A 16,118-nucleotide genomic window follows, 5' to 3' on the forward strand; every position below is an offset into this window, starting at 1 on the left:
GCGTCCATATAGAGAAGGCGGTGTGGATATCCACGTACTTTCTGAATTCTTTCTGAACCAGCCAACATTTTATCAACATCACGAATCTTCCTCAAGATTGATACATTGTTAGATAAAACATATATAATAGCAGACTATGTATACCAAAAAATACGCCTTTTCTAGAATAAGTCAAATTTGAGTGCACTTAGTAATAAGGTTTTTTTAATACAACCGATGATTGGGTAAGAAGAGGATAGTTCGCTTACGTGATACGTAGTGTGATGCTGTGATTGGCTGGGGATTACGCGCGGGCTGCCAACTGGTGGCCATCGCGTACCACTTGGGGCGCAACGAAACTATTTAAAGGCCGCTTAATCCTCCCAAGTCGAGTTGTTCTTATATCAAAGATTGTTGCATGTATAATTCTGTATTTTCCAACATATAAGAAATACAATTTATAAGGTATTAGTTTCTCACTAGCTTTAAAAGTGCTGTACGATACCTTCTGCAGGTTCAACGACCTACAGTTTTGGTGCAGCTCGGGTTCTGCACGTACCCGGCGCGCCTTGGGGCCCCGTAAGTGTGTCAACCTCGCTGGATTCGGCTTCCCCTTAACATCCTTTTATTCCCGCCAATCAGTATCTCCTATTCAAAATACCTGCATATGAACCCTAGCCATCCAAGTCCACCCCCCCTATCGTTTATGAACTCTGTTTTCTCCTAAAATATTCGTTCGACATTATCTTGACCGTTTGAAGCTTTCAAAGGCTCATTTGAACCCAATTGCAATGAAATAACTCCCTTCTAGTTATTTTATATATAAACGAAAGCTGACTAATCTATCAACCGCTCGGTCCACCCAACTTTCCCTTTGCAATTCCTTAGTGACCCCGATTTTCTTTGTGTCCTCTCAGTCAAGTTAGCCAACCACGAAGGCAACTTGTCTCCCCTCTTCCGCGAGTACCTCTTTCCCTTTTTTTTTTCTACCCGTTAGTATCTATCCTGGTCTCGGCACTTTCCACCCCCCAAATCGAGGAACACTGAAGCTATCCACACAACCAATTTTACTTCCTGACACAATTTTGACGCGTTTCTTCTCGCGTCTCAGATCCAGACTGCGGCACTTTCACATTCTATGCGCATTTATCCGCGCAGCGATCCTCTATTCGCTTCCTCTTTAGGGATCGATTTTTTTTGTTTTTCCGGACAAGCGAAGCATAACCTGCGACACTCATGTCGTCCTCCCATATGGCTTCTAAAGAACGAATATTTATCGATCTGACCGATGACACCGATATGGATGAACAGCCGGTAAGTGATGATTTCTATGCACTGAAATTGATCTGCTTTTTTGATATATCTTCACTCTTGCCTCATATGGGTTAGCGTGTTATGTATATCATGTCCCTCACCTGGGCACATTCCTCACATCTTGCTCGTTGGCCAAATATAAGGACCTCTCTTTCCCCATTGTCTTTTTTCCCAGTTCAAACCCTCAAGTTTTATGTTCCCCTCCTTTCACTCCCATGTTCTGGTCTCCACTATTAGACCAATATCTTTGAATATGACCATCACCACTCAAACCTCTGGTCACAGCTTATGGTGAACTTCGGGGCCTTGAACTAACATTATCTGTCTGGCCTCAGGTGCCGGTGAAAGAGGGGGAAATGACATTTGTGTCGACCGTGACGCACCGGCAACCTCCTTCCGTCATTCCAAACAAACGCAAGAGCGTTGAGGATTCAGACGCTTCTTCTATCAGCAACTTCCCTCTCCATGGTGGACTTTCAACAGAAGTCCGGTCCAGGATCAAATCTCGGCCTCCATCCACTCCAAGCCCTACACCGAGTAGCTCTAGGACCTTAGGAGTCGGGAAGCTTGCAGTTGTGATTTCTTCTCCCTCTGCTCAACAGAGAGAAGCTCTCAAAGCCCCAGTCGCCTATCCCGGAGGTCATGAATTCATGGGCTTGTCCGAGCAATTTTATCCCACCAAGTCTGTCGAGAGAAGAAAAGCTGCCAAGAGAGTATATCCAAAGGCACGACAAGTTGATCGACGAATCGTCCCATTTGCCATCTGGGCTGAGTCTAGACCTGAATCTGCTCAGTCTTCTGAAAGGTTGTTAAGAGACAGCCTAAACAAGAATTTAAGTCGTATCGAGGGACCACCTATTACATTCGATATTGATGATGAGAGACTTGCGTTACTTTCCTCCACATTTGGGTTCGTCAACGACTATGTTCTCTTCCAGGGTGTGAAGCGTGTTGATAGGGACTTCAACTTTGGCTGCAATTGCGATGGTCCTTGTGGACCAACCACATGTGACTGTCTCTTCGATGAAGAGGATTCGGATGAAAAGATCACAACCTACCACGCCGTAACTGTTCCAGAACAGCGAATTGTCCTGCATCCGAAGTTCTTGGGACGTCGTTCAAAAATCGTCGAATGCTGTGAGCTGTGCAGCTGTAAGGGCCAGTGCTGGAATACGGTCGTTCAACGTGGTCGTCGGATTGGCTTCGAAATATTTGATACTGGTCCCCGTGGTTTCGGTATGTTGTCCTTGACCATTCATATTATCTCACAGGATACGTTTATTTATGTTTCGAACCATATATACTGACATTCAATAGGAATTCGGTCTCCTGATGATATCGTCGCAGGTCAATTTATTGATCGATATTTTGGCGAAGTGATCACAGACGAAGAAGCCGATGATCGCGAGCAAGCGAACCAGGAGGGTCAATCATATCTTTTCACCTTGGACTGGAAAGAACAAGACGGCGGTGATTATGACTCGGATGACGATAGCGAGGAAGAAGTCGAACAGCTCTATGTTATCGACGGTCAAAAATTCGGCTCGGCAACCCGCTTCATCAATCATTCTTGCAATCCCAATTGCAAAATTGTTCCTGTGTCCACAACCGAGCATGCCGATGACAAACTTTACTCGCTTGCCTTTTTCGCTCTTCGGGATATTCCTCCTGGCACTGAACTCACGTTCGATTACAACCCCTTCTGGGATGGTACAACGTCAGTCGACCCCGGTGCCGTGAAATGCCTATGTGGAGAGGCCAATTGCCGCGGTCAGCTATGGCCAAATGCTCGAAAGAAGGGGCCTGGTAATAACGCCACTCCGAACAAGAAGAACAAAACCAAGAAATGAACCAGTCAACAGAAGAGACCCTGAATAAGGCCCACCTAATGTTCGTGCTCGTGCTCTGCGAGCACTGGCGTTGTCCGACCACCATTCCCCATCCTATTAATATCGCCCAACTCCTTCCTCATTCTCACCCTCCATATCTCCCCGTCCTATCCTCTCCTATTTACATGGCGCTCTTGAATTTTCAAACGGGTTGCATTTGCATGACCGGCGCTATGTACTTGTTGTTTGGGTTTCCATGATCCTTACGCTTCATATGCGAACTAATGACTTTACGACAATACATTTATGCATAATCTCTGCTCTTCTGCGACACCATGATACACCATACCTTTTGTTGCAAGAATTCTTACCTTTTTCTTCTTCGCTTCTTTTTGTCTCCTCTCAGGATAGATTTAAGATACCATTTCGTTCACCTTTATTCTTCATGTATCTACTTCCAAGTTGAGTTGTTAAAATTCTCCAACAAGACATATATATCTCGTATTCCGAAAGAAAATAGTATAAGAGGTATAAACGCGTATTAAAATGCCTCTTTCCGAAGCCGCAAATCAACCAAATAAACTGAACCTATACATCACATCTGGGTTTTCCCATGCACCACTGCTCTATGTATTTCCATAAACACTGCAACTATACATTCTGAACCCAACGCCAATGATTTCCGACGAAAAGAACAAAAACTCCAGACTAGTAAAAGCCTGGACCCGAAATAAATGTATCATCGATAGGTATGATCGACCGAATGCCCAATACCGATCGAGAGGAAAGATCCTAAGCACGGCCCTCCATAACCTCAAAGATTCCCCCCATTACAAACGGCGGCTGGCTCTGATTCTGGTTCATATTCGAATTCGAACTCTGATTCTTCAGAGATTGACGGTGCTGATATGACATAAATCCACGTCCACCGACATTTGTACTCGCACTCCTATTCACAGTCGCAAATGTATTCCCATTCGTGTTCCCTGCCAGAGTCGCATTCATACATCCACCCAGACTAGATCCCACATCAACACGCATATCAACAGGTCTAGGCTCCATAAGATCCAATCCCTGCCTCTCAATCGCATTTCCATCGCAGCGCGATCGCTCCTCACTGAGCGCCATATCAACAGCTGAAGGACGGCGGCGCAAGAGCATCATTGAAGAGCGCCCGCGTAAAACAGCGCAGGGTAGCACACTGATCGTTTGGGGATTTGCCCTTGAGGAACTTGAAGATGTTTCGTCATCTTTAGGATTGGAGGTTGGGTGGAATGATAGATTGAATAGGTGGTGTGGGGAGGTTGGTTGACGGTGACTTGTAGTTGGGGATGCGGAGGGAGAAGTTGTTCTTGAGCTTGGAGTTGAGGATTGATTCTGGAGTGGAGAAATTGGAGTTGGGAAATCCATTTTGGTGACGGTTTGGCCGGTGATGTATGGAATGCGGGACAGATGGGATCAAGGGAGAGAGAGACCTTAGAGAGAAAACCGCATGTCTTTGAATTGATGTTGTAGTAGAGAGTGAGGCTGGAAATTATAAAATTAAGAGGGTAGGAGGAGTATTATGAATTAATTTATTACTGTAGACAACTCCCCACTGCAAGGATGGGAGCTGCAGGGGAGTTGAGACACGAAATCGATGCCGGATGCGGATGAATGTGGTTGTCTGTTCTCGGTATAAGGCACAATACTCTTTGTTCATAATCTCCGAGAACGTCTTCTATCCTGCTCATACTTATATCATTCCTTTTAAATCTTATCTTTTTTAACTCCAACGGAATTGTTTATCTTTGCGAATCCGGATATTCTGATATTAATGTGGTTTCCTGCCTCCTTCAATCTGCCCGGTTTCGTATGGCGATCCAATAGTTCGGACCCACACGATTCAGCCACTTCGAATTTCACACCGTTTTTATCGATAGTTAACGTACACGCCACACTCTATTAGAAAAGAACGAGGATGATTAAATAAAGGGCGGAAATAGAGAGCTAGGGCAATCGTCCTGCTGCTGTTACCTATACAAGGGTTTCTTGCAAGGACTCGGAGGCTACTAGTAGAGCCGGTTATTACATCCGGGATATACATGTACCTCGTAATATTTGAGTCAATATCTATGATTAAAAAGGAAAGTCGAGGCAAAGAACTCTTGAAGTTGTTCGACTGATTCAGACACGGCGATACTGAATCTGAGTCGGAAAACTAAGATGCACGGTTTTGGAGTCCCTAACCTCCTCAAATTCGAAACCTCGGGCGTATTTAGTGAGTTGATCAACGGAAGAGGCATTGCCCTTGGCCGGGGACATGGAAAATATGCAAGTCGTATTCCTGAAGGCGATACATCCACCTTGCGATCCGACGAGAATGAGAAATCTGAATTGCAATGTTGGTCGTCATGGAAATCCGGAACTTGAACTCCTGGTGTATATCACCGATCCAAAAGCCCGGGGGCTTGAAACCACTTTGCGGAGGTGAGTGTGCAAGCAGTAAAAGCCTTTGTGGTAAGAGAGCACTGTGTAGTGATTGAATCATTGGTTCGAAAGAAATTATATAAAGTCTTTCAAGATATTTCTATATAACTAGATAGAATCTTTCAAAATAGAGAATGAGTAGAAGGTAGTGAAAAGGTTTAAAAGAACAGCTCTGTAAAATGAAACAATTTATACTCAGTGCTACTTCATATTCACTCCAGTGCAGGCTTGAGATTCAGCCTGTCATTCATTTTAAAATAGGCAGTCAATTCCAGGCTTCAATACCTATCCCTCAGGCTGGTCATGTTCTTATTGAAATTGAGGTAGATACAAATTTCTATAATGTATTTGTCTTTAGGTAGCTCCGACGAGTATAGGTATAGGTAACACGTATAGTACATTCAATGTGTCATTTCGTCCAATGCTAAATAAGGCTTTCTGAAGTAGAAAAAAGGGTCTTATGCTTGATGAAAACATGAAGAAATGTTCTAAAATTGAAAATAGCAGAATCCCACGCCGCTGCTATGCAAGATGTTTGCAAGGATTCTAGGACCGAGAAGGGTATTGTACAGAAAAAGTGAAATCACCAACAGAACCAAAGATGGACAAAAAAAAAGGAAAAGGAAATTCCCAGAAAAGAAAAAAAAAATGTCTGGGAAAGATGGTGTAGTAGGGAAAAAAAGAAAAGTGTGGGGGAAGAAAAGAATGTTCAAGGAAAATCGCCAATCAACAAAAAGGTTCCCAATCCAAAACTATCCGTCTATCATGTAACCATATTAGTCTCTTGTAAAGACAAAGACATCAACATCATGTTGAGGGGGAACCCGAGTTCCGTTCCGTTGATCTTGTAGATCTATTTGATCGATCGCCTGACCGCCTTTGCGTGAAGCTACGCCGAATACTCTCACCCCAGGCGGAGTTATCCAGGGAATTCATGACATCTTGAACGCTCATGGCGCTATTTTGTCGGGAGTGATCCGCTCCTGAAGGGCCGTCGTGGGAAAAGGCACCGGAATCAGTCGAGCCACGATCACCATACATGTGGCGTGGAGTTCGCGAGGGACTGATACTGGCCCAGTCTGTTGGCGTGCTGCTACCTGATCCCCGACCTGTCAAAGTAGTATCCAGACGAGGCAAGTCATTCCGACGCGCTGTAGGACTTGATTCGGCGCGCCGGTGCAAGGTTGAGGAAGGTGAGAGCATAGGTGCAAATGGACCTTCGAGATCGGGTTGTGTTTGGGGTGTTGTGGTGCCTGCGGCTCGTTCCGCGTCCTCTCCGGAATCGTCTACGGGGTCATCGACGTAGATCTCTGGCACTGTGAACTGTGGAATGTCTGTCATGCGGCCATTCTTCTTGCGTTCGATTGCCCGTCGGAATTCTCGAGACCAGTACAATGTATCGAAGAACCCGATGACTGTATTTCGGCGGACAGCTTCCTCCACACGTTGGAGGCGCGCGCGGCGACGAAGGAATTCCTCGAGGCGCAGACTCTTGCTGTCGCTAATGACATTGTAATGGGCCAGGATCATGAGACATTGGTGGAAGGAAATCCCACGGTCTGGGTCTGCCGATACGAGAACTTCTTCATAGAAGGTATTCAGCCGCTGGCGTCGCTCTTGGATAGTATTGATTGGTATTCGATTGAGGATGCGGTTGAGCTCTTTAATGTCGACGTCGTCCACGATATCTTCACCGCTGCCTCCCATCATTGGATTCAAGGATTCTCGTGAGCGCATCGAATGGAAGGAGATAACGGAATTGTGAGGATTCGTTTTCCGGCACTGTTCGAGAATGGCGCCGACAGTGAATTCTCCATCGTATATGCGCATTGTGAAGATACCGGAAAGTTCTCCAAGTAATCGAGGGAACTGCTCTTTGGAGATAAATCCGTCTCCATCGGGGTCATACGTAGACCAGGCTTGCTTGAAACGACGGATCTCTTCACGACTGAGTGCATATAACCCGCTACTGCGTTGGTAGACGTAAGAGAAACTTTCGAAAATGAGCGAAACGAACAGCGACACGAAAATGTACATGCTGATAATATTCCATGCAATGAACAGAGCTCGAGCCCAAGCAGCACTGCCGCAGTCGTCATCGAGAAAATCAGAATCCGCAGTACAGAGAGGGGGTTCCATGGTCGCAAAGTCCTCCATAATTTCATTCCATCCCTCTCCACAACTGCATCGAAAGAGGAGGATAAGCGACTTGGGAACATCTCGGAAATTCAGGTTGTGGGTTCCTTGGCTACCGAACTTCGTGAGACCGAACGCTTGGTTCATGGCAATGCCGAACACTAGGAAAAGCACAAACCAAGTCGCGAGAAGATTACCAATTACTGGTAAACTAGCTGCAGCGGTCTTGAACAACTGGTCAAGTTGATTGTTTCTAGGGATGAGTAGCAATGTGATTGCGACCAGGAACAGTTTGTTCAACTCGAGAATAGTCTGGTTAGAGGCTGCGATATTCAATATGGTAGTGACCCATGCACCAGGCACAGCTACCAGGGAGTAGAGATCCCATGAACTTCGGCTAAACCGGTGCCATCCAAGACCGATGAACCGAATGAGAACGTTGGCCAAGTAGACAAACATGAAAACGAAGAATAGAATGGCTGGGCTGTGTTAGCGACATCCACAGTCACAAGAACGTAGTATAAGGAGAGAATCAAGATGAAAAAGGCTAGGAGAAACAGAAAACGAGAAGGAAACTTACATCGTGCCATCTCCCAATTGGAAGGCTCAGGATACCACTCCAGAAGCAAGAGAAATAAATGTATACAGAGGACCCCAGTCACAAACCGTGCCCACCGACCATGTTTTTTGACTGCAATCCTGTAGCACCATTGCTGCCACTGTGCAGTTTTCTCATTAAAAGAACGTTTGGACGGAGAAATCTGTCGCAAAAGTTTCCGCAACTCGAGCCAGGATCGCTGCTCGGCAGTCAAGAACGCAACACCAGTCTGTTCTGTATAGTTACGCATGAATACAGACACAAACAGCGTCAAGACAAACACGGAACCAAGTAAATTGAACACAACGAAGAAGATGCCATTTTCGGGTGCAGCATTATCCTGTGGCTGTATACCAGGGCCTGTGATGCTCATCGCGCTGTCTTGGACGTCGACCCACCCCTCTTGAGATACAATCTGGAAGAGAATGAAGAGAGAGTCGCCAAAGTTATCAAAGTCGTAGTAGGAATTAGCTGCGACTCGGGGAGCGATGACATCCCAATTATAGGGAGAACTGTGATATTCGTTGACACAAGCTGTCAAGTTGCCGGAGAAATTGTCATCGTTGCAGCTGATCATTTGGCCGTTGAATAGGTTGACGGCGTAGATGGCGAAGGGGATCAGGAAACTCAACGAAACTGCGGCTGCGGCAATAACCTTCATACCACCAGTAATAATGACTGAATGGAAAGTATCCTTGGCGCTATCACTGACGTTCAGTAAACGCAGAGCTCTCAGTGCTTTGAAGGCACCGATGGGTCGGGAAACGCTGAAATCCTCGGTGAGGGAGCTGCCGACGTTGATCCAAAGTGTAACCAACACAATTCCATCAATGAAGCCCCAAGAACTGCGGAAGTATGCATTAGGCGTCCAGAAAAAGCCGTCAGCAATAACCTTGATAACCGCCTCAACGGTGAAGACGATTGCAAATCCCATATCGGTGTAAACAAACCAGTTACGGTCAGTGCGGAAATACTGTCTCTGATAAAGCGGCGTTGTGATACAGGCAAGAAGCACCATGGCCACAATAGCTGCATAAATCAAAGCAGAAAACACATACCAGACTGGCTTGTAAGGATCAACACCTTCAACTCGCTGGTTGCCACGGCCTGGTCCGACGATCTTTTGGCAAAATCTTCGAATTGGGTGGTGTGGTGTGAAGATGTAAAGCGATTTGTTGTAGGTAGGATGTTTGACAAGGAATTCGCGCTGGGCTCGTTTCCGGGCTTCTGCTGCTGACACGACCTCTTTAGCCATGGTCCTGGGATCCAAATCCTCATAGGCCCGAGAAAACTTGAGTTTGGAATAGAACGGATTGGGTTCTCGGCCCATGATGAGAGCATTTGCCTTGGCCATTGTCTGCGAAATAATACCAGGTTGACTAGTCTCTGCAACTTCTACAGCTGCGCTATCAGGAGGTACTTCCCGTTCTCGGTGATGGCTCTTCGAATCTCGACCTCGTTCCTGGTTTTGCTCCTCTCCCTTCTCTTCTTCGTCGAGGAACTCGCGAACCACAGCATCCTTCAGAAGCATCTCCAGGGCTGCTGGACCATGATCCAGCGGGTCCTTGTAGCGGTCTGAATCGCGACCTAGACGCAGAATCTTCGAAAGCGCCAAATTACCTTGGGTAGCTTGGCCGATATGCTTCTGTTCCAAAAAGGCCCGAACCTGTTGGAGACGCTTCTCATCCTCGGACACATCAAAACTCTCTTGAATGACAGCAATGAACATGTTTAGTATGATGAAGTTGGCTACAATGAACCACAGAATAAAGAATAAGGCTGAAATCCACGAGGTATTGAAGTGAGTGGTATATGCAGTTGCATTGTACAACACTTCGGTCCAGTTCTCACTTGACAGTAGCATATACATGCCAAGAAACGAGTTGTAAATATCCGCGAATGTGATGCTGATCGAATTGCCATCGGGGTCTTCTGGAGGAATCTGGCTGCGGAAAAGCTGGGTTGCAAATATAGAGGCGAGGAAAGTCATCAAGAAAAGGAACAATATCAAGTTGAGTAAACCAACTGTGTTTCGGAATACAACCATGATAAGCTTTCTGGTCACCGGAATTGCCAGAACAACACGGTAAACTCGAAGAATCTGGAACAGCGTCATGACTGTATATGGACGACCCGAGTTTTTAATGGGGGGAATTTGAATGACACAGGTTATGACGACAAGGAGAAGATCGAACCAATTTCGGCGCTTTCGATGAAACACACGCCAATCCGAGGCAAACCGAACAATAATTTCGAACAGAAAAATGAGCGTAATCACCAATTCAGTGTTCTCAATAAAGCGTCGTCTTTCATCTCCCATCGTGGAACTTCGTAAGGCTTGAATGACAAGATCGTATATGATAATGATAATCCAAAAAAATTGAGTTTTGTCATAAAACCACTTGACGGTACTGATTTTCCGAGCGGTGGTATCATCCTCTTCAACGATGTCGATCTGTTGAACAGCGAAGGCACTACGTTTGCTCTCTTCGCGAATAACTTGGAAAGAGTGGGTAATAACCGCAACTAGCAAGTTCACCAGCCACAAACTCAGAATGACCAAACCTGCCGCAAAGAAAAGTGCAGCTGCGAGATAGTCACTGTCGGTGGTATAGTAAAGCAAATCGGTGAACGTGTTGGAACTCATTATGACGAAAACTAGCTCCAGGGACTGGACGATATTATCAAAGCTCACAGTCCCGTTATAAGGGTTTGTACCTTCAACACATAGGGAATTTTGAGGGCAAATATAGCCTTTTGCATGAGAAGAGTCTCTTCTCACACCATGAGCATCGAGCCAGGCCATTTTCTCGCCCGTCGTGGCGTTGAGGTATCCACCACAAAATTGAAGTGTGCCGTATGGGTCATTCGAGGTAAAGTTAGCTTGTATGCCTTCGGGATCAACCCATACACAAGTTCTCCGGAGGCTTGACTTAAAACTTTGTATGCCCACAATGGCAAACAAGAGCCAGAAGAAGCTAATAAGAAAGGCAACATGCACTAGAAGAGGCGCTGCGCGCTTTAAACTTCGAAGAATTACCTAAATTCGGTCAGTGCGTGATCAAAAGGTATTGCAGTCTTTGAAAGGGCTGGGGTAGAATGTACAGAAGTGCCATTTGTGAGGGCGAGAAGTCGCAAAATACGAAGACAACTAAGCATGCGAAAGATATAAAGCTGGTGGGTTGTCTCCACGCCTTGTAGAGAGAGAAAGAAAGAGATCCAATAGGCGACAACTGCGACAAAATCAAGTCGGTTGAAAGAGTGACGGAGAAATGCACGATGGGCTAGTCGAATACGGCGTTTGTGGAGTGGATCATCGTAGGACGCCTCAGCCTCCAGTGCATTCATGCCAGTAAATGTGCGTAGAATTGATGATTGCGGTTCGGCTTGTAAGAATGAGACTTTCTTTTTGGTCATTTGCCGATGAGGTGTTATAAGGTTTTTACCTTTCTCTGCTACTGCTTTCCTGATTCCCAGATTGCGGTTCAGAGTACTATACTCTTGAGGGTTGAAAACGAAGCCAGAGACCAACATTTTAGCACCGATTTCGAGTGTATAGATAATGAAAATACCAAAGAAAACATAATCCAAAGGTGTGTCGCCCCATTTCATACCTACTGATCGTGAAAACACCGATTTCGAGGATTCAACGATCAACAAGATGGTCTGGACAACTATAATTGCTAGAACGAAAGGTTCCATAAACGAATTGACAAGAATATCGCACAGCCACAATCTAAATGCATTGTTTGGCCCCAGAATACCCAGAGCCCTGCCCCGGAAGGGATTGTTTCGGTACTTCCACATCGTCCTGGACGCCCGCTTTTCTCGCGGTGGAAGGTCGGGGGTAGGATCATGGGCAAAGTTGGGCATTACAGGGAGAGCTGGGGGTCCTTCCAATCGTGCATTTTTGTGGGACTCCTCTCTTTCGATAGATTGTTGCACGACTTCTGGTTCATTACTCAAGTTGACCACTCGCTGTGACATGGATTTCACCATCGAACTAGCACGCTGCAGCGCCCCGCCGGACCCCGATGGGGATAGAGAACGAGACCGGGCAGAGCTGCCACGGTGCCGGCCCAAACCATCTTCCATGTGAGGGAGGTCATCACCCAAACGTGATCCATCAGCCGAATGTGTCGAGTAAGCGGCGATATCACTACTCGGTCGTCCTTCGGAGACAGGGGCGCCGCTGATCGGTTGGAGGTATCGTGAATCGGTAAGACCTGCGGTATCGTCGTCGACGTGGGTATGGGTCGGGTAATCGTCAGGCTCGTGGGAGTTATAGTTGTTCAGGGATACATTATCGAGATCAGAGGCACCATCATTAAATCCGTGTGTTGCTGGTGGACCTGAGAAGGATAATCGTGGCGCGTCAAAAGTGATGCCAAATGACATGGCCTGTGCGAGAGCACCTAGATCATCATGGGCCGCGTCTTCATCATGTCTGTGGGGCGATTGTTCGAATGGATTCCTACTCGCAGTTCCTAAGTCGACCGGCGACTCCTCCGCAACGCTCTGATATTGCCTCCGCGATGGTCCCCTCATCAAGGATCGGCGTGAGAAAACACCGCCCCCCGCACTATTGGAGCGACCATGGCCACTTGCGGGGAGGCCATTTCCATTTCTAGACAGATCCTGTAGTGGGATCTGATTCGAGGGGCTGTCATTGTCGCCAGGGCTCTGGCTATTCGGCGCCATCGTCAGGCAGGGGTATGGATTATCGAATTGCAGACATCGCAATATGTACGTGGATCAACCCGCGATAGGCTGAGAGGGAGGGAATAACAGGCGACGGGAGGGAAGTTCAGGGGAGGGAGTTATGAGAAGAATTTAAACAAGTGCAAGAATAAAAAGATGTCAGTATGCGAGATTCACGCTCGGTTCGGCGCATGAATAATGGGTTTGGGGCCAAGCAGTTTAGTGTAGCTGAACCATCGTTTAGACCAAAAAAGTCGCGCGGTCGCAAACCCACTAAATGGGAACAGCGCCAATGCGGCATGTGTTGATTGGCCAACGCCTATTGTTTCATCCTGGCTGTCTTACTATGGATCCTGCCATGATTCAGATATTTCTATGGAGTTTACTAGATTTACTGTAAGTTTATTGAAATTTGTTGCTTTTATATTTATTTATTTTATTGTTTTACTCTTTTCCATGTTCTTTCCCATGGTTATATAAAGGAACAAACTCTGTATCTCCACCTTTTTACCCGGGAAAAAAAAATATTACGAGCCTTATCCCTCCTTGCCAATGCTGTCGTATGTGATGACGAAGCCTTAGTCAAACTATGTAACTAACTAACTAGGAGGGAAATAATTGTTGCCTGGGATTTTGGGTAATTTTTAGTTGCCAAAAATAGGATAGCTGAAGAATCGGGTTACTCCGCACGTCAACTAAGATACTTTAGCACTAATATAAAGGCTAGAACTGTCCACGGGTATGTACGGAGTAGGTAGAAATAGAAACTAAAATAAATCCTTGTGTATGCAAAATAAGAATAGCACCTAAAGGGGGGTTTGCCAACAATACACATCATCCATATTTAATCCGTTTCCATCTGTGATTCATCCTTGGTCTTAACATGTTGTCGAACACCATCTAGAAACGCCTCCACCGCGTCTCCCCCACCCAGGGGTACACCGCCCCGACGCATAAACCCTCCATTAGCTACGGGGATCTGCAAAGCCTCACTAATACTTGGCAGACCACCATCCCGGAGAGCCACCGTCAAACTGGCCAGACTTTGCATGAATTGTGGGGATCTCAGCACCTTGCGAAGAATGTCTTTTTTCTGAGTAAGCTCCAAGGAAAGAAGAGCTGCTTGAGCAAGCTCCGGATCCCTGTCTGCTTCCGCAGCTTCGGCATTGCCCTGGGCCAGCAGAAGCAGTGCCGGTGGCAAGAAGCTTAAAAGGTGATCAGTGGCGGGTTCGTCGGCGGTCTCAATGAAAGGTAAGGTAGTCGAGGGGTTCAGTAAATCTTGTAGGGTTGTGAAAGGTCGTTCGGGGTCTTGCGCCTGTCTCCGGCTTCCCAGGGATTGCAAGAAATCATTAACGACCGAGGATGAATTGGAATCCATGGGAGCTCTAAATTGAATATTGAAATGTCAGCATGTACGATCTTCCTAGTCCTGGCTGCGACAGGCAGAGATATGTACCTACGCTCGTCCACCATCAGCACCGCCCTCTCGTGATTCCTGGCCTTCTTCACGGACATCACCCCCGGTCGCATCTGCACCGGCACCTCCACTGCTTCCGCCGTGGTTGTGGCTTGGGTCATGGTCTGTGCCCTCCACATCCTCCATTGTTTCGTCATCATCACCACCGTATGGTCGTCGGGGTAGGTTGGCAATCTCATGCTCCACATCCACATCTTCACCTTGTAACAGTACATCGACAATTTCACCAAGTCTCAAGTCTCGGGGGCTGAACCAGGTAGGGTCACCACTCTCATGCTGAGGCTGGGATTGCAGCCAAAATAGATGACGCTGGGAGCTGGACGAGAACTTCAATACAAATATGCGGCCATTCGTAGCATCCTTTCCACCGGGTTTATAAGGGGTAAAGCTTCCATCGGTAGGAATCATCACCAAGTCGACCTCGGGCTCGTCAAGGGGAGAGCTGCGTGGTCGCCAGCAGAAGTGTACCAACTCATCTTCGGAGTAGAGGTAGATGTAGCCCGGGGTAGGCTTGGGCTTCACACTAGGAGGGTTTGTGGAGCTCTACATGGATCCAATTAGCATTTATCTTTGGGAAAATGGGGTGCCTCTTTTGTTGAATAGGCCCAATTGATCATCGAGAAGAAGCACTCACATCGAGGTCGCAGATACCTGCTTTGAAGGTGATAATGGGATCTATCGACATGATGAAAGAAGCGCTGCTATACAAGCCAGCTAATTAAGAAAGTTTTGTCTGTTTGATATGTTCCACACCAGGTGGATGAAATGTGGTTTCTGGAAGGAACTGGAACTGCGGCGGAGAGAAGCTTCAAGATACGTCAGTCACTGTTTGTGGTTGAGCAGCTGACTTGCGTCGAAGGGTCGTGTGGGCTACCGTGAGTGACACCTTGAAAGTTAGGCATCAAGGCAGGAACGCCGCACTCCACGGTGAATTCGTTCAAACTCCGACAATAGATCTGCTCCACACAAACTAGTTATCATGATGTATACAGTCTTTGGGAAATAGAACGGGCTTTTGTGGGTATATCCTGCCCAGGTGCTATGCAACTCCTGTCATAAGTCCTCAATATTCAATTACAATCACAATTGAAGCATGACACCGTGACCATCCTGATATATTTGGGTTAGCTTGAAGTTCAATTGTGACTATACAAAATAGTAGGAAAGAGTCATCAGGCACATACTGATTTAAATCAATCCCTCCTTTGAGATACCGAGTCCAAGCTAATATTCAAAAATAAAAATCCTCAAGATTAGCATTCAGACCTGCGAAATGATTCAACTTGGTGTCTTAGTCTGATGCTCAAAACTTGGGAGTTCCTTGAACAGGTAAACATCAAGCTATTCAGAGATTAAATACGTATGTGTCAATGCTTCCAAATCTATGTCAATACAATGCAAATCGTTTCAATGCTTTCTGGGCCACAGTAGTGGTTTCCCAACTATGACAATGCAATGCCTTCGGGTTTTCAGTAAAATGCCGTAAATGTCCGCAGAGCCCCGATTTATATACTCTGGACTATATATTGACATGACGAGCCACTCTGATCGCTATTTTCAAATGCCAACCCATCTCATTCAAAATTCATTTATTCTCACCAAATTTATTCACTAC

General features: G+C 46.3%; 5 protein-coding genes across 5 annotated transcripts; 2 read left to right on the forward strand and 3 right to left on the reverse strand.

Annotated features, from left to right (window-relative positions):
• Nucleotides 1-1,215: 1,215 nt before the first annotated feature.
• clrD (uncharacterized protein) lies at nucleotides 1,216-3,143 on the forward strand (the record flags this gene model as incomplete). Its single annotated transcript, XM_056917216.1, has 3 exons — nucleotides 1,216-1,293; nucleotides 1,629-2,529; nucleotides 2,611-3,143. 3 exons carry the CDS (start codon nucleotides 1,216-1,218, stop codon nucleotides 3,141-3,143), a joined length of 1,512 nt encoding a protein of 503 aa, XP_056785096.1.
• A 771-nt stretch (nucleotides 3,144-3,914) lies between these two features.
• Nucleotides 3,915-4,532, reverse strand: N7478_001002 (uncharacterized protein; the record flags this gene model as incomplete). The annotated part of the gene is made up of 1 exon (XM_056917217.1): nucleotides 3,915-4,532. One exon carries the CDS (start codon nucleotides 4,530-4,532, stop codon nucleotides 3,915-3,917), a length of 618 nt encoding a protein of 205 aa, XP_056785097.1.
• Nucleotides 4,533-5,327: 795 nt separating this feature from the next.
• On the forward strand, nucleotides 5,328-5,534 carry N7478_001003 (uncharacterized protein; the record flags this gene model as incomplete). The annotated part of the gene is made up of 1 exon (XM_056917218.1): nucleotides 5,328-5,534. The coding sequence occupies one exon, from the start codon at nucleotides 5,328-5,330 to the stop codon at nucleotides 5,532-5,534; it is 207 nt and encodes a 68-aa protein (XP_056785098.1).
• An 864-nt stretch (nucleotides 5,535-6,398) lies between these two features.
• Nucleotides 6,399-13,026, reverse strand: cch1 (calcium channel protein CCH1; the record flags this gene model as incomplete). The annotated part of the gene is made up of 3 exons (XM_056917219.1): nucleotides 6,399-8,206; nucleotides 8,308-11,365; nucleotides 11,431-13,026. The coding sequence occupies 3 exons, from the start codon at nucleotides 13,024-13,026 to the stop codon at nucleotides 6,399-6,401; spliced, it is 6,462 nt and encodes a 2,153-aa protein (XP_056785099.1).
• Nucleotides 13,027-13,870: 844 nt separating this feature from the next.
• On the reverse strand, nucleotides 13,871-15,188 carry N7478_001005 (uncharacterized protein; the record flags this gene model as incomplete). Its single annotated transcript, XM_056917220.1, has 3 exons — nucleotides 13,871-14,411; nucleotides 14,487-15,046; nucleotides 15,138-15,188. 3 exons carry the CDS (start codon nucleotides 15,186-15,188, stop codon nucleotides 13,871-13,873), a joined length of 1,152 nt encoding a protein of 383 aa, XP_056785100.1.
• Between the last annotated feature and the right edge of the window lie 930 nt (nucleotides 15,189-16,118).

This window comes from Penicillium angulare, assembly GCF_028827245.1.
Source record: "Penicillium angulare strain IBT 27051 chromosome Unknown utg000001l_segment0_segment0, whole genome shotgun sequence".
NCBI lineage: Eukaryota > Fungi > Ascomycota > Eurotiomycetes > Eurotiales > Aspergillaceae > Penicillium > Penicillium angulare.